The sequence below is a fragment of the Planococcus citri genome, chromosome 5 (assembly GCF_950023065.1).
Source record: "Planococcus citri chromosome 5, ihPlaCitr1.1, whole genome shotgun sequence".
NCBI lineage: Eukaryota > Metazoa > Arthropoda > Insecta > Hemiptera > Pseudococcidae > Planococcus > Planococcus citri.
In genome coordinates, this window is record NC_088681.1 from 65,091,981 (window position 1) to 65,110,294 (window position 18,314).

At 34.7% G+C, this 18,314-nt stretch overlaps 2 protein-coding genes across 7 annotated transcripts in view; both read left to right on the forward strand.

The window, feature by feature from the left end:
• The window catches only part of LOC135847739 (uncharacterized), a 138,872-nt gene that overhangs the window by 734 nt on the left and 119,824 nt on the right, over window positions 1-18,314 (forward strand). The window contains exon 2 of one of the 6 annotated variants that reach the window (XM_065367424.1): window positions 7,559-9,818. The exons of the other annotated variants lie outside the window; for them this stretch is intronic. Within the exon in view, the coding sequence (XP_065223496.1) occupies window positions 7,565-9,436 (1,872 nt within the window). The 5' untranslated portion in view covers window positions 7,559-7,564 and the 3' untranslated portion in view covers window positions 9,437-9,818. Of the gene's footprint in view, window positions 1-7,558; window positions 9,819-18,314 lie in introns of those variants that run through there. 6 annotated transcript variants of the gene reach the window in all.
• LOC135846816 (uncharacterized) lies at window positions 11,561-17,013 on the forward strand. Its single transcript, XM_065366108.1, has 4 exons — window positions 11,561-12,074; window positions 12,201-12,384; window positions 12,460-12,663; window positions 15,646-17,013. Exons 2-4 carry the CDS (start codon window positions 12,208-12,210, stop codon window positions 17,011-17,013), a joined length of 1,749 nt encoding a protein of 582 aa, XP_065222180.1. The 5' UTR covers window positions 11,561-12,074; window positions 12,201-12,207.

Here is an 18,314-nt window from a genome sequence, read left to right on the forward strand (position 1 = left end):
AATCACAGTATAGTACAGCTGTCCGTCAAGTGACGTCACTGTGACGTTTCGTAAAATTCTATTGTTATTTTGCACCAAAGATGGCCGACCGATTTACCTGAGTGAAGCTATAGTGCCTTATCGTGATGCTTGGAAAATCATGAGGAAGTTGAAGAACTCAAACTCGCCTGCACAGTGCACACTGCACTTATTAGTTATTTTAGTGAGTTCAGAATGTAGTGAGATGACCTCTGAAAATCAAGTCTTAAAATAATTTGTGATTTTCTTGAAAAAAATTGAGTTATGTTTGGTTTTTATTTCTTTTTGTGCGAGTATTTTTTGGTACGATTTAATTCACTAATCTCAACTGGTAAGTATAAGTACGTACCTAATTATTCATTAATTCAAATTATACCTACCTAAATCTGCGTTGAATTACAAATAGATGCTTGCTAAAATTTCTCGAAGAAATATGTTTCAAATTTCTGAAAATATATCGAACATTGAGTTTTATTTTGTTTCGAAAAATGTTCGAGATGTTTTAATTTAAAGCGTGAAGTTGATTTTCTAGAAAACTCAGATCCAGGAATTTTTACATTAAAATCAGGGAATTTTATAAAATTACCTGTTCAATCGATCGGTGATTAAAAAGTTCTTGGTTTTTTGCCAAAATATCCAGATCTATTTTTTTTTCATTTCCTTGATCAAGTATTTGTGTACCTAATTTTCCATTGAATTTTCATTTTTCGTTTTTTTCTACCTAGTTCTCTTTATAAAAATGGAAACATGTTGGTCAAAAAAATGCTGGCTGGAATAAATTCAAAGCTTCCTCCCCCACCTAATTGAACCCTCCTCCCCCTTGCCCTCCTAGTTCAATGTAGTTGATGCTTTAAAAGTTCTGAAAAATCGAGAAAACAGTAAATTTTTCAAATTTTTAACTGTGGTTAGATTTTGAAAAAATGGCGGGTAATCGCTCAAATAGATCGCTGTAACAAGCACGCGTTGCTTCTAGACGTGCTAAAATTAATTAGGACCGTTTTTATGTCACTTTTCCAAAATCTTTAATTATCAAAATACGACTGGAGGCTCCAACACAGCTGAAAACTATGTACTTCTAATCGACTCATCATGTTGAAATATTAGGACTTACTTATGGCATAAAGTAAATTTTATTATTCCAACTTCATCGGGTCAAATTACTGCGGTAACTTCAACTTCAAAAATCTGCTAGAGATTCTAGAAGTGCTGAAAACAGCTTGATCAACTAATCGGGAGGAGGGGGATTTTTCACATGATTGTTTGCCTACATATTGGTGAAATATTTAAAAAATGCGAAAATTGTCTTTTTTTATACGTTTCTGATGGTATTTTTGCAATAAGTGCCCAACTTGTAATTTTTTTTCTCGAAAATGGAAAAAATTCCAGTCCAATTTTTTGATATGTTATTCTGCATGTAAAGGACTGAAACTGAGAATTTTTTCAGAATTTTTACTCGCGGACATCGTGGTTACCGAATAGTCCGACATATGACAATATGAGTAATTGCACCCCTCCCCCCCCCCGCCGATCCCCCGGGACAACTTTTTTCTTAAAGGGGACATCCTAAGGAACATTTTAAAGCAAACTTGCCAAAAAAAAAGTTGGCCTTACTTACAAAATGGCGGCCATTTTGATTGACAGGTCAGCCGAAATCGCAGATTTTGCGTTTTAACATAGGACTTGCACGAACTTTTTCAAACTTTACAAAGGTAGATCGAAAGATCATGCAAAACTTTATCACCTATCAAAATTTCAAGTGCTAAAGTGCGTTTTTTGATTTTTGGTGAATTTTTGAAAATCGAATTTAGGCCAAAAATGAGGGAAAAAATCAAAATTTTACCAAATTGACCAAGAAAGCTGAAATTTAGGATATACCCTATTCTCGACATGCCAAATCGATTGGAAACGGTTTCAACCCGTTTTGAGCAGTTCTGGAGGCTCCAGCAGATTTTTGAAACTCGAAATTCCCACAAAATTCCATCAAATTGGAGTTGTAAAGCTAAAATTTATTCTAAAAACTGATTTCAATACGCTACGAAGTACTGCAGGTGAATTTCAAGTCGTTTTGGATCCTCCAGCGACTTTTTGAAAATTCCTAAAGCCTCCAGCAGATTTTTGAAACTTCAAATCTTCACAAAATTTTATCAAAAAATAGAGATGGACAGCTGAAATTTACTCTACTCTCCAACATTAACACCCTCTGAAAACGACTTCTGGTGGATTTCAAGCCATTTTAGAGCCTCCAACGACTTTTTTGAACATTACTGGAGCCTCCAGTAGATTTTTGAAACTTGAAATTTCCCCAAAATTTTATCAGACCAAGATGGAGAGTCGAAATTCATTCAGCAAACTAATTTCAATACGCTACGAAGTTGACTGCTGGTGAATTTCAAGTCGTTTTGTAGCCTCCAGCAACTTTTTGAAAGGTTGTATGACGTTTTTTTTGGAAAATTGAAATTTCCTAAAAGTAGCTGGAAGCTTCAAAACCATTTGAAACCACCATGTAGTCTGCGAAGTGAATTTCAGCTGGCCAACTCCATTTGATAAATTAATGTTGGGGAAATTTCAAGTTCCAAAAATCTACTGGAGGCTTCAGGAATTTTCAAAAAGTCGCTGGAGGCTCCAAAACGACTTGAATTTACCTGCAGTACTTCGTAGCGTATTGGAATCAGTTTTTAGAATAAATTTTAGCTTTACAACTCCAATTTGATGGAATTTTGTGGACATTTCGAGTTTCAAAAATCGGCTGGAGGCTCCAGAACTGCTCAAAACGGGTTGAAACCGTTTCCAATCGATTTGGCATGTCGAGAATAGGGTATATCCCAAATTTCCGCTTTCTTGGTCAATTTGGTAAAATTTTGATTTTTTCCCTCATTTTTGGCCTAAATTCGATTTTCAAAAATTCACCAAAAATCGAAAAACGCACTTTAGCACTTGAAATTTTGATAGGTGATAAATTTTTGCATGATGTTTCGATCTACTTTTGTAAAGTTTGAAAAAGTTCGTGCAAGTCCTATGTTAAAACGCAAAATCTGTGATTTCGGCTGACCTGTCAATCAAAATGGCCGCCATTTTGTAAGTAAGGCCAACTTTTTTTTTGGCAAGTTTGCTTTAAAATGTTCCTTGGGATGTCCCCTTTAAGGAAAAAGTTGTCCCGGAGGATCGGGGAGGGGGGTGCAATTACTCCTATTGTCATAATTATGCCGGACTATAAGTAGTAAGTATATTTAAATTATAAGTTTTTAAATCGATTTTTTTAGGTTTTTGAAAGTGGTAACACTGATTTTGACATTATTCATCGATTACCCTCTCAAAGTACTGCAATTTGAAAAAAAAGTTCAAAATTCTATACTACGTACAACCGGAGCAATTTGCAACTAAAATTTTCTATTTTCGGCCATTTTGGAAAACTTTGAAGCCCCATAGCTCCGCCAAAAAAATCGAAAAAATGTTCGGTTTGCGTCATTCGTCATCGTTTGGATGACTTCTACACATGATCTGATTTATGGAATGGCCCTAATGTGTTTTCACTGTTTTCATCGTTTTCTCAATATTTTTGAGAATTTTTTTTTGAAATTTTGTTCTGGTGATGTTGTACCTAATCATGATATTTTTTGGCGTGGAAGGGGGTGATATTTGTTCCAAGATCCATCTTTGTGGTCTTGAGATTTTGTGGGACCCACTGATAATTATTAATGAATTTCCTAAACAGCGTCGCCGGAGCTTGGTGTGATTATAATGATGAAAGCTTGTGAATTTTTTGAAAAATCCAATGACACTGTGTGCAAAGCAATTCATTAAATTTGTAATAATGTGTGCCAGATTTCGTGATTCCGCGTACTATTTCCTCGTTTGTCATCGCCTGTTCTTCTCATATCATTAACACGGTCCTTACAATTCTAGGTTCAAATGGAAATTCAACAATACCCAGGACCAGAAATGGCCCAAATCACGTCAAAATTGTTCGATATTATTCATCCGAGTCCAGTTTCGCTGAAACAACTATCAGCAATCGCCGTTAGCCTGGAAATATGGCGATGTAAAGTGAATGAATGTCGCATGAGTAGAAAATTGGAAGAATTTGACCCATGCAGCCTGCGAAAAGAAACAACCTGGATGAAAACTATGCTTCCTGATTTACCGTCCACGATTTACAAGACGATCGAAGAAGTTGTCTCAATATTTGGGCAATCGTTGTCATCGTGGGTGAAAGATCACGATGAGAAAGGATTTGGTTATGAATACAGTCACGAGAACTATGTTTTGAATGATTTCGATGATTTCGTGTGATTTGTGTCAACGTAGTTTCTTTTAAAATACTCACCGAATTTATTGATACCTTTGTTTCAACGGAAGAAGCTCTAATGCAGTTCAAGATGAGTTTGATTGATTCGTTGAAAGAGTACATGACGAGTACTACACGTGACCGTAACTTCATATTTAGGTTCCCTGAGTTCAACTTGATTTTATCATGGTGCTTGGGAAATAATGAAAGAGTTGAAGAATTCAAACTGAGTTGTGCTATGTAGTGGAGGCAGACGGCCATAGAAATCGAGTCAGAGAATTTGTGATTATTTTTTTTTTAATCAAAATTATGTTACGAGGTTTTTTATGCACTTATTTTTTTGGAAATGTTTCCTATTATATTTTGTTTTTTGTATCAAACAATTTTTAAGACATTTTAGAAGATTTTTATTAATTTTGAATTCGTTTTTATTATTTTTTTTTTACTCAATTTTTGATTTTTTTTACTACACCATCGTCTTCAGTGTTGCCAGATGAAATTTTTGTTCAATGTTAGATTGAAGGAAAATTTAAGTATGCTAAATTATGCCAGAAAGCAAAAATGATTAGGTATGCTAGATTCATTATGCTAAAAAAATTTCCAATCCTTACCAGTCTATGTTTAAAAATTAGCTGTTATCATGCCATCTTTTGCCAACTTTTACGTCTATTAGGATAAAAATTTATGATAAGGAATTATGCTAACTATTATGCTAAGTGCTACATTTGAAAATCATGGAAAATCAGAATGCTAAAAAATGAACTTGATTTATGCTAAATTTAGTAATGGCAACACTGAATTTGTCTTTTGGAGGAATTGTGTTGTATGGGTTGCTTATGTTGAGAATTTTTACTAGATTTTCGAAAATGTGATAGGTTTTTAGTTACTGTAGAATTATTCAGGCACCTTTGACTCGTATCTGCGAGTTTTAGCTCATTTTTGTTTTCAGAATGATCTTTTACTTTAATGCTGTTTTTAAATTTTTTCTGAAAAATAATGTGTTACTGCAAGTTTTATACTCTCCAATGTTTTCATAGGGAATCAATTTCGGCGAATTTTCAGAATTTTCTCATTTTGAGTCATTTTTATGGTATAGTTATTCTTGAGAAGTCCAACTTATTATCGTATTTCAAGTTGAAATTGTCATAAACTTGAAAAGTTTTTTCACTTTTTTAAAAAGTTCATCTGGTAAGATTAAAAATATTTTCCGATCATTTCGATTAATTTGTTTGTTTTTTTTAAATATGTACATTTGTAAGTACTTACTTGAGGCTGTCAGATATCTTTATTGTGATAAAAATTTGATTATTACATAACTTTTGAATTATATTTTCATGATTGTAAACGATTTTTGCATTAATTTGCTCATTTCTGTCTCAAAAACCAGTTGGATAAGATTCCAACCAAGGAGAACAATACTATCTAAATTGCCTCTGAATAGTATATTATGCTTAGTTAAGTATACCTAAGTAATTACCTATCTATTTCAATTAGTATTGAGATAAATCTTCAGAAGTACAGAAGTAAATTTTTTCGGATAAATAATTGCTCCCATTTTTGAATAAACTACTTGTATCAAAATCGAATATTCGTTAAATAGGTACTAGGTATCAAAACTTTTTGGCTGTGAAATAATTTTGCGGATGTTTCAGAGATTCTTATCAACTTTAATTTTTTTTTATTTTGTGTTACGATTTTCGTACCGTTTCCATGATTTTTCAATATTTTGAAATAAGTTGTTCATTTTTTGATACCTAATTTTCATGTTTGTTTTCAAAATTGTGAAAGATTCAGCAAAGTTCGAATCTTAATTTGGGTCATTCCATGTCAACTCAACCAACGTTTTTGGGTCATGTCCTTCGATTTTGCTCAAACTTTTTTTATAATATCTACCCACCCAGTAAGTAAGAAAGCCGCAATCAGTTTGGTCCCAGCCCCCTCAGGGGGCGGGTGGGGGGCTTCCATTATTTTCACATTGTCTCGAGGTACTCAACTTCAGCAGCCCATTCCTCCAAAACTATGATACTTTAATCACAACTGATTTCACAGTTCGAAAGGGCATTGAATTTTGAACTTTTCAAGTATTTTGAAATTTTAAGAGTTGAAAGTTCAACTTTCAATTTGAAAGTTTAAATTTCAAAATGGTGCTGTAAGTGGGAGCTACCATTTAAAATTTTGAAAAAATTTCCATAGATGTACATTTTGATGCTTTTTCGAAATATTCAAGTTTCGAGATGGCACTCTTGACGGAGGGGGAGCACCCCCACCCCCAATTTTGGGTGAAACTTTCGAAAGAAAATCTGGGGAATGTGATATATCGAATTGTATGTTTTCGGCGACGCTGAACACGAATATGACGTCAGATTTTTGATTGGACCCCATCCACGACCCCCAGCACATCCTCAAAGGGGGTAAAAGTTCAAAAAAGCGTTTTGTTCGTGTGACACATGGAATAGTATGTTTTTGGTGACGCTGAACACGAATATGACGTCACATTTGTGATTGGACCCGTCCACAGCCCCCAGCACCTCTCCAAAGGGGGTGACCCCCCCATAATGGTTACATTCGTGTGACACATGCAATATGTAGTATGTTTTCGATATCACTGAACACGAATATTGCCTTAGTTTTTCGAATCGACTTCACCCATGGCCCCCAGAACCTCCCCCAATAGGTAAAAGTCAAAAAAAATTGTTGGGGGCCGTGGATGGGGTCCAATCACAAATCTGACGTCATATTCGTTTGATTTACTTTCGATCAGTTTGAAGAGTGTTTTGCCGCAAGGATTGAAGAATTTGTTGGAACGTTCCCTTAATATTTATAATACGTACCTTACCTACCTACCTACCTATCGTAATGGTGATAACTTGATTATTTTCGTTGTTTTATTATCTTGATGTGTTTTCATCGTTTTCTGGATATTTTTGATCAAGTTTTTTAAAAATCAAAATTTTTTAAAAATATTCAGGTGATTTTGTAATCGTGATATTTTTTGGCGAGGGAGGAGGTACCCAGTCTAGTCTTGAGATCTCGTGGGCCAGCCTGAAAATAAATTGATAAATTTCCCAAACAGCACTGCTGCTTGGTGCGATTAAGCATGAAAGCTTATGAATTTTTTGAAAAATCCAATGAAACCGTGTGTCAAGCAAATCATTAATTTTCAAACAGTGTTTGCCAGATTTCGTGATTCTATTATTTCCTCGTTTGTCGTCGCCTGTTCCTCTCATATCATTAATTTGATCCTTACAATTCTAGGTTCAAATGGAAGTTCAACAACACCAAGGACTAGAAATGGCCGAAGTCACATCAAAATTGTACGATATTATTCATCCGAGTCCAGTTTCGCTGAAACAACTATCAGCAATCGCCATTAGTCTGGAATTATGGCGACTTAAAGTGAATGAATATCGCACAAGTAGAAAAATGGATACATTTTACCCATGGAGTCGACATGAAAATACCTGGATTAAAAAAATGCTTCCTGATTTACCATCCACGATTTACAAGACAATCGAAAAAGTTGTCTCAAGATTTGGGAAATCGTTGTTTTCTTGGATGGAAGATAACGATAGGAAAGGATTTTATTCTGAATACAGTCACGAGAACTATGTTTTGAATGATTTCGATGATTTTGTGTGCGATTATGACGGATCTATTCATTACCTCAGGACAGCTGAACGTATGATGCGGTGCACGAAGTTCACTCCAAACATGAAGTTTACAATTGCCTGTTTGTATTTCTTCGAAGACGATATCAGACAAATTTGGCCATCTGTATCGGATTACATGTACCTGGACGAGTATGGATTACGAGTAGACTACATTGTTTTTCACGAATGTCCACAGCTCTATTACTGGATTGCCCGTCTCACGAATGAATTGAGCAGAATACCTACCGGAAGGGATAAGACTGTTGATGAAAGAATGCTTGGAGCCAGCGTGGCTTATAATAGACCGTCGGTCGAGTATTTTTGGAATCGTATACCTCTCGAAAAACGAATGCAAGCTTGTGCTGACGTTGAGTTTTATAATTTAGTTAGATTCATTTTACCAAAACTGGATGATGAGCAGCTCGATGAATTCGTCAATGATTGGTATGCTGATGACTTGTATACCATATTTCTAAATCTGTATTACGATGAATGGATCGTCCTGAGAATTTGGTTGCACATTAGCAAAATTACAAACCGAAGGAATTTTAGAAAGTGTATCATTCGTATGTTTGAAATTGAGTATAATGGTGATGATGATAACTTTGATCCGGAAGAGTGGCAATATTTATGTTGTCAGATATGGAATCATGCGCCGCTTAATTTAAAACGATCGGTGATCAGAGTCATCTCATCGAATAGCAACTGGTTCGATGATATCGATATTAAATGGTATTATGATTATCCTAATGACAATAAGATAAACGTCGACTTGCTGTTGACTATTCTGCAAGATGCATCATTAAAAGAAAGAAACTCATTCTGGCGTAATTGCTGGAGTGGTTTGATTGAGCCAGTTCGAGGCAAAGATTATTTGCAACGAGTAATAGAGTTGTGCTTTGGGAACGAAGATGAAATCAATCAGTTCAAGCTGAACGTAATGGTTAAAAGCGAAGATGTTTTTGAATTCTGTGCAAGATTATTGGAACATGCGTGTTTCGAAGAATTGAATGCATTTGTGAGTTTCTGTAGTCCTGAATTACAAACAGCGAAAAATCTTAAACAACAAATACTGCAGTCGGTTTTTTTCGACGAAGATTACGAATTTAGTCCTTACATTGTCTGTAGTTTTGGGGAACTCAATGAATTTGTTAATGATGCTTTTGACAACGTTGATGCATCCATCGACTTTAAAAATCTGCTGATGTCGTCATCTTCAGTTGTGAAACGTTTAGCGAGTATTATTTGCAGCGATGAAGTTACTTCGAAAAATTTCATCGAATTTATTGATACTTTCGTTTCAACGGAAGAAGCTCTAAAGCAGATCAAGATGAGTTTGATTGATTCGTTGAAAGAGTACGTGACTACGAATAATGCATATGTCCGTGGTGATATATTTGGCAAGGATGAATTCAACTCGATTTTATTATGGTGCTTGGGAAGTAATGAACGGGTGGAAGAATTCAAACTGAACTGCACTTAGTAGTGGAGCCAGATTGCCATCAATTCGGAAAATTGGTGATTTTTTTTAAAAATCCAATTACCTACCTAACGTTTTCATTATTTTTTACTCGATTTTTAATTTTTTTTTGTCACATCATCGCCTTTGGAGGAATAGGGTTGCTTAACCCTATATTGAGAATTTTTATAGGTTTTTAGTTACTGTATATTTATTCAAGTACAATTTACTCGTATCGCTCGTCGTATCTGCGAGTTTCAGCTCATTTTTGTTTTTTGATCTTTTACTTTGATGAAGTTTAAAATTTTTTTTTGGATAATGTGTTACTGCAGGTTTTATACTTTTCAATAATTTTATAGAGAACCATTTTGCAGTAAGTGCTTAGTATGTCATTTACTTATGGTAGTTTGTGGTCCTTTATTTTTATTTTCGATTTTTCTTTTTTTTTTTATAATTATAATTTCTCTGGTTACTCACATAACTATTTTAGCAATGTTACAAGATTACTTTTTACAAATTTCAAGTATGATATTGTCTCATTTTGAGTCATTTTTATGGTACAGTTATACTTGAAAAGTTTTTTTCACTTTTTTAAAAAGTTCATCTGGTAAGATTAAAAATTTTTTCCGATTATTTTGATTATTTTTTTTTTTATGATATTATTGTAAACGATTTTTGCATTAATTTCTTCAGAAGTACAGGAGTAAATTTTTTCGCATAATTGCTCCCATTTTTGAATAAACTACCTACTTGTATCAAAATCGAACATTCGTCTGAAAAATATCAAAACTTTTTGGTTGTGAAATAATTTTGCGGATGTTTCAGAGATTTTTATCAACTTAAATTTGTTTTTATTTTGTGTTACGATTTTCGTACCGTTTTCATGATTTTTCAATATTTTGGAAGTCTTGTTCATTTTTTGATACCTAATTTTCATGCTGTTTTCAAAATACCTATTGTGAAAGATTCAGCAATGTTCGAATCTTAATTTTTAAAATTGTGTTTGCGTCTTCAATTTTGAAGATGGACAATTTTTCATAATTAGTTTTTTTTTGTTTGTCCATTCAAATACATACTTACTATAGGTGATTCGAACATTGGTAAATATTTGCCCAAAAATTTTGTAATTTCTTCAATTCACAGGTGGTAAGAAAATATTCGATTTTGAAGAAATGGCGTTTATTCGTTCAAATAAATCATTAACAAGCTTATGGGTCATTCCACGTCAGTTGAGCCAAGAAGTGGTAGGGAGGTTCGGCGATTTTTTTTGAAATTTTTCCTGTGGAAAGACCCACAGAGGTCCCTCAGAATAGCTAGGGTGCCAAAAATCTGAAAGTTGGTGTATGGGGGTTTTCGAAGGTGCTGAATTGATTTTTGACAAAATTTCGACTCTAGACCCCTACCCCACCACCACCCCCTCCCTCCCCAGAGGAAGAGCAAAACTCAAAATTTTGGAAATTTTCGTGTGACATATCAAAATGTAGGTTTTTTGAGCTCCCAAATTCATTTTTGACATCATTTTTCAAAAATTTGCTAAATTGACCCCATGGGGAGGGGGGGCAAAATTTTGGACTTTTCGTGTGACATATCGAAGAGTAGGGTTTTTGAGCTTCCAAATTCATTTTTGGCATCATTTTTCAAAAATTTGCTAAATTAACTCCATGGGGAGGGGGGGGAAAACTCAAAATTTTGGAAATTTTCATGTGACATATCAAAATGTAGGTTTTTTGGGCTCCAGAATTCATTTTTGGCATCATTTTTTGAAAATTTGCGGTATTGACCCCATGGGGAGGGGGAAAACTCAAAATTTTGAATCTTTTTGAGTGACGTATCGAAATGTAGGTTTTTAGGCTCCCGAGTTCATTTTTACTAAAACTAAAAATTTTAGATATTTTCGTGTGACGTATAAAAATGTTGGTTTTTTGTGCTCCCAAATTCATTTTTGGCATCATTTTTCAAAAATTTGCAATATTGACCACAGGGAGAGGGGGAAAAACTCAAAATTTTGGTGAAGTTGACCCATTTGACCCCTTATTTTTACTTAGCTGTTGAAAAAGTTGAAAAACCCCTTTCACTCGATGAAATGAACTCCTCACAAAAAAAATAAGATTCAAAAAATGAACGAATTTTCATTTTTTGATGTGAGTGTAATTTTTTTCAACTTTTTTCATGAAATCCGTCAGAAAGAGGTGAAAATAAGACAACTGAATAAATTCAAACTTTTTTTGATGTTTGAAATTGAAAATTGAATTTTTGTAAATTTTGATTTTTTTGTGAGGAGTTCATTTCATCGAGTGAAAAGGGTTTTTCAACTTTTTCGACAGATACGTAAAAATAGGGGTCAAATGGGTCAACTTCACCTATCAAATCTTTTTTTCATGTTTTAAATCAAAAAATCGCATATTTTCGCAAACTTCGAATTTTTTTAAATTGACTTTGCAACATGTTACCTTCCTAATTTTTTAATATGTTGTTCAGCATGAAAAGTTGTTCATAATTATATTATTTTCAGAATTTTTGAGAGTTGGAACGATATGAAAACTAGGTTTCGAAACTTTTTTAGCTAATTTTTTGTACGAAAAAAAAAGTGGCAACATTGATTTTCATGATATCACCAAAAAGTCTTTCAAAACCCCTTACTATGGGAAAATGTTCCATTTTGGTAAGTATCGCGGTTATCGAGTAATGCAGTGCTGAAATGGATGATATTTTGTTTTACTATACGAAGGAGTTATTATGGTATTCATTTTGCTGTAACGGATGATATTGATTCAATCTTATGGCTTAGATTCACGATGGACTGTGCAGTAACTGTATTCATCGAAGAAGGCGCATGTGAAACCGTTGTCGCCGATGATGTAGTGGCTGATGAGGTTATACAAGCTGAAGAAGTGATCCAAGGTGAAGAGGTAATTCAAGCCGATGAGATGATTCAAGCTGATGAATATGGTCAAGATGAATCTTCGCAGGCTGTACGTATAATGCTTCAAATGAAATTTGTCTTGTATGTACTATCAAATTTCACGTTAATGTGGCGTATTTTTCAGCAGGAAAACAATGAGAACGCTCCTCAGTGGTACCTATATTTACTGCAAGCTGAACCAGTTAAGATCGAACTACCCGAAGAAAAAGTCGAACAAATCGATGCCGGTTACGAGTGTAAGATCGAGAATGGATTCAAACACGAGCCTCCAGAGAACATAGAGTTAGATAATATGGATCCCAATCTGTATGCTGAGTTCGCTTCGGAGGTAATTTAAAATCGCTGTTCGTGCCGTTAAAAATAGGCTAGAGGGCTGCGATTTGCACCATTGGTCATGCCTTCGGAAGGTCTTTCCACGGGACAAATTTCAAAAAAATTGCCGAACGCCCGTACCACTTCTTGGTCCAATTAACGGGGAATGACCCATATGGTAAATCGCTTTTACACGTGCCAAAGTTAATTTGAACGGTCAAAATGTGGCTGAAGGCTTCAACACCGCGCCGCTTGAAACTACATACATACTTCAAATCGACTCAGCACGTTGAAATATTAGAATATAAAGTAAATCTTAGTATCCCAAGGCCAAAGAACTGCATGCTGAAAACAACTCGAGCCTTTTCCTGATCGATTCGTTGAGTCCAAAATAGAATACATATAGTCCGGCATATGACAATAGGAGTAATTGCACCCCCCCCCACCCCGCTGATCATGCGGGACAACTTTTTTCTTAAAAGGGGCATCCTAAGGAAAATTTTAAAGCAAACTTGCCCAAAAAAAAGTTAGCCTTAGTTACAAAATGGCGGCCATTTTGATTTGACTGGTCAGCCGAAATCGCAGATTTTGCGTTTTCAACGTAGGACTTGCACGAAAATTTTCAAACTTTACAAATGTAGATCGAAAGATCATGCAAAAATTTATCACCTGTCAACATTTCAAGTGCTCAAGTGCGTTTTTTGATTTTTGGTGAATTTTTGAAAATCGAATTTAGACCAAAAATGAGGGAAAAAAATCAAAGTTTTACCAAATTGATCAAGAAAGCTGAAATTTGGGATATACCCTATTCTCGACATGCCAAATCGATTGGAAATAGTTTCAACCCGTTTTGAGCAGTTCTGGAGCCTGCAGCAGATTTTTCAAACTCGAAATGTCCACAAAATTCCATCAAATTGGAGTTGTAAAGCTAAAATTTTTTCTAAAAACTAATTTCAATACGCTACGAAGTACTGCAGGTAAATTTCAAGTCGTTTTGGAGCCTCCAACGACTTTTTGAAAATTCCTGAAGCCTCCAGCACATTTTTGAAACTTCAAATGTTCACAAAATTTCATCAAATGGAGATGGAAAGCTGAAATTTAGTCTACACTCCAATTTTAACACCCTCTGAAGACGACTTCAGGTAGGTAGGTTCAAATCATTCTAGAGCCTCCAGCGACTTTTTTGAATATTACTGGAGCCTCCAGTAGATTTTCGAAACTTGAAATTTCCGCAACATTAATTTATCAAATGGAGTTGTCAAGCTGAAATTTACTTCGCAGACGACATGGTGGTTTCAAATGGTTTTGAAACTTCCTGCTACTTTTAGGAAATTTCAATTTTCCAAAAAAACGTCATACAACCTTTCAAAAAGTTGCTAGAGGCTCCAAAACGACTTGAAATCCACCAGCAGTCAACTTGGTAGCGTATTGAAATTAATTTGCAGAATGAATTTCGACTCTGCACCTCAGTTTGATGAAATTTTGGAAAATTTAAAGTTTCAAGAATCTGCTGGAGGCTCCAGTAATTTTCAAAAAAGTCGCTGGAGGCTTTAAAATGACTTGAACCCACCTGAAGTCGTTTTCAGGGGGCGTTAAAATTGAAGTGTAGAGGAAATTTCAGTTTTCCATCACCAGTTGATGAAATTTTGTGAAAATTTAAAGTTTCAGAAATCTGCTGGAGGCTTTAGGAACTTTCAAAAACTCGCTGAAGGCTCCAAAACGACTTGAAATTCACCTGCAGTACTTCGTAGCGTATTGAAATTAGTTTCTAGAATAAATTTTAGCTTTACAACTCCAATTTGATGGAATTTTGTGGACATTTCGAGTTTGAAAAATCTGCTGCAGGCTCCAGAACTGCTCAAAACGGGTTGAAACCATTTCCAATCGATTTGGCATGTCGAGAATAGGGTATATCCCAAATTTCAGCTTTCTTGGTCAATTTGGTAAAACTTTGATTTTTTTCCCTCGTTTTTGGACTAAATTCGATTTTCAAAAATTCACCAAAAATCGAAAAACGCACTTGAGCACTTGAAATTTTGACAGGTGATAAATTTTAGTATGATCTTTCGATCTACCTTTGTAAAGTTTGAAAAATTTCATGCAAGTCCTACATTGAAACGCAAAATCTGCGATTTCGGCTGACCTGTCAAATCAAAATGGCCGCCATTTTGTAAGTAAAGCCAACTTTTTTTTTGGGCAAGTTTGCTCTAAAATGTTCCTTAGGATGTCCCCTTTAAGAAAAAAGTTGTCCCAGTGGATCGGGGGGGGGGGGTGCAATTACTCCTATTGTCATATGCCGGAATAATACCTAATTTCAGCATTTTATGGAGAAATAGTAAAGTTTTAATTTTTTTTAATTTTTTGACACAAATTTGATTTTTATAAAATCTTATCGAAAATCGAAAAATGAACCACAGCCCTTGAAATTTTGGCTAGTGATGTATTTGGCATGTACTTTTGATTTAGTTTCGATCAGTTTGAAGAGTTTCTTGTCGCAAGGATGGAAGAATTTGTTGGAACGTTCCCTTATAATTTATAATACGTACCTACCCACCTACCTACCTACATATTAATGGTGATAACTTGATTATTTTCGTCGTTTTATTATTTCGACATGTTTTCATCGTTTTCTGGATATTTTTGATCAAGTTTTTTTAAAAATCAAAATTTTTTGAAATATTCAGGTGATTTTGTAATCGTGATATTTCTTGGCGAGGGAGGAGGTACCCAGTAGATATTTCTTCCAAGATCCTTCTTTCTGGTCTTGAGATTTTGTGGGTCACCTTGAAAATAACTATTGAATTTCCTAAACAGCCTCGCTACTTGGTATGACAAATAATGAAAGCTTACGAATTTTTTGAAAAGTCAAATGAAACCGTGTCCAAAGTAATTCATTAAAGGAACAACGTGTGCCTTTTTTGCTTGTACCTACATATTATTTCCCTGTACGTTACTGCCTGTTCTTGTCATATCATTAATTCGGCCATTACAATTCTAGGTTCAAATGGAAGTTGAACAACACCAAGGACTAGAAATGGCCCAAGTCACGTCCAAAGTGTACGATATTATCCATCCGAGTCCAGTTTCGCTAAAACAACTGTCAACAATCGCCGTTAGTCTAGAATTATGGCGACTTAAATTGAGTAAATTTCGCACCCGCTATGGTGGAAAATTGAATCGGAATGACTGTTACATGCTAAAAATAGAAAATACCTGGCTTAAAAAAATGCTTCCCGGTTTGCCTTCCACGATTTACCAGACGATCGAAGAAGTTTCATCAAGATTTAGGAAATCGATGTTATCTTGGGTGAAAGATCATGCTACGAAAGTATTTGTTTCGTTTGTTTTAAACGATTTCGATGATTTTGTGTGCGATTATGATGGTTTTATTCATTACGCGAGGACAGCCGAACGAATGATGCGTTGTGAAGGATTCAGTTCGGAAACGAAATTTGCAGTCGCTTGTATGTATTTCTTCGAAGACGACGTAAGACGAATTTGGCCATCTGTATCAGCAAACATGAAACTAGATTTGATCGATTTTGACGAATGCCCTGCAGTATATTACTGGATTTGTCGCCTCACGAATAAGTTGAATAAAATACCAATCTGGGAGGGTGGAACTGTTGATGAAAGAATGCTTGGAGCCAGCATGGTTCGAAATAGACCTTCGGTCGAGTATTTTTGGAATCGTATACCTCTGGAAAAACGAATACAAGCACTTGAAAATGAAGACCTCAAGTATTATAATTTTGTTAGATTCATTTTACCAAAACTGGATGATCAGCAGCTCGATGAATATTTCAATCATCATCCGGATGGTCCAGATGATTTGTATTACATGTTTCAGAATCTTTATTGCGATGAATGGATCGTCTTCAGAACTTGGTTCCACATTAGGAACATTATAACGGAAAGTAGTTTTACCAATCTTATAATGTGTATGTTTAAAGATGAGAAGAAATATGATTTCTTTCAACCGGAAAAGTGGGAATATTTGACTTGCCAAATATGGAAGCATACCCCGCTTAATTTAAAACAATCGGTGATTAGAGTTATCTCATCGGACAGTAGCTGGATCGCAGCTATCAAGATTCGCGATTGCGGTGATTGCGATCGTGAAAAAATTAACGTCGAGTTGCTATTGACTATTTTGCAAGATGCATCGTTGAAAGAAAGAAACTTATTCTTGCGTAATTGCAGGAGTTGCTTAAAAAAACCACTTCGAAGTAAAGATTTGCAACGGTTGATGGAATTGTGCTGTAAGAACCAAGATGAGATCAATCAGTTCATGGCTGATAGCGGAGATGACTCAGACGAAGATGAGTCAAACGAAGATGAGTCAGACGAAGATGAGAGTGATTGATTCGTTGAAGCAGTATGGGACTACGAATGCAATTGACCGTCGTTATACAAATACATGAGAAATGGTGATTTTTTTCTCTTTGTATGTATCCAAAAATCATGTTCGGTTTTAAAACACACAATTTTGTATATTTTTTAAACGGAATATCATAATTTAAAATGTTTTTCTCATTTTCCTTTTTTAAAATTGAATGCTGTGTACTTAAAATACTTTAATGACGTGTTGATTTTTTTTTTTTTTTTGAATTATAATTTTCACCGCAATTTTTGTATTTTCTGATATTTTTATACTTACCTAGAGAATAAATTTCGAACGAATTTTCAAAATTTTTGTTGCTATTTTTACGATTCGTTTCACAATAAGTACCTAGCCCTATGTTTCATTCATTTCTGTAAGTTTTTTGTGATTTATTTTCTACGTATTTAACTTAGGTAATTTTTAATCACGATTTCTCTGGTTACTCACGTCGTGGCTATTTTAACAATATTACAAGCTGATTTGATATTTCCTCATCTTGAGTCATTTTTATGTTGCAGTTATTCTCGATAAGTCTAGCTTATTTTTTAAGTTTGAATTTTGATCAACTTGAAAATTTTTTTTGCTGATAATGTTGTTATTACTTTTTTTCTGAATATCTATACTTAAGGTTGTCAGATATCTTAAATGTTATGATTACGAAGAAATTGATTATTACATAATTTTCGAAATAATTATATTTTCATGATATCGTCAACGATTTTTACATTTTTTATTAGAAATTATCGCGCTGAACGTGTAAGAGGGTAAAATGACTTAAAGCATGATTGGTAATGTGACTTACGATGGTTGCTATTGTGTTGTTTCCAAGAAATATCCCTTAGAGTATTTCTACTAAATACTCACCGGAATACCTCACATGCTCGGCTAGGGCGTGAGTAGGAAATGGTTGCTTTTACACTCTTAACATATGATCATACACACCATAAATAATAACAAGTTATACACGAGAATAATATTTAATGTGTGCAATATTAACAACACGTTACATGATTAGTACATAAGCAAATGTACTGGTTAACATGACACTTTCTTAAACTAAATATACACACGTTGGTGTTACACACTGTGGTGTAGGTTTGGATAAGTGATCTCCTCTGGCAAGGAGATCTAACTTATTCACACTGATATGTGCAAGTACTTACCCAGAGTGGCGACGAGTAGATCATCACTCCTTCTCGTCTATTAAATGGATATACTAAACACTAATTAAAACTAAAGCACTAAACCTAACACTTAACACTCGAGAGTAAAACTTATACTTA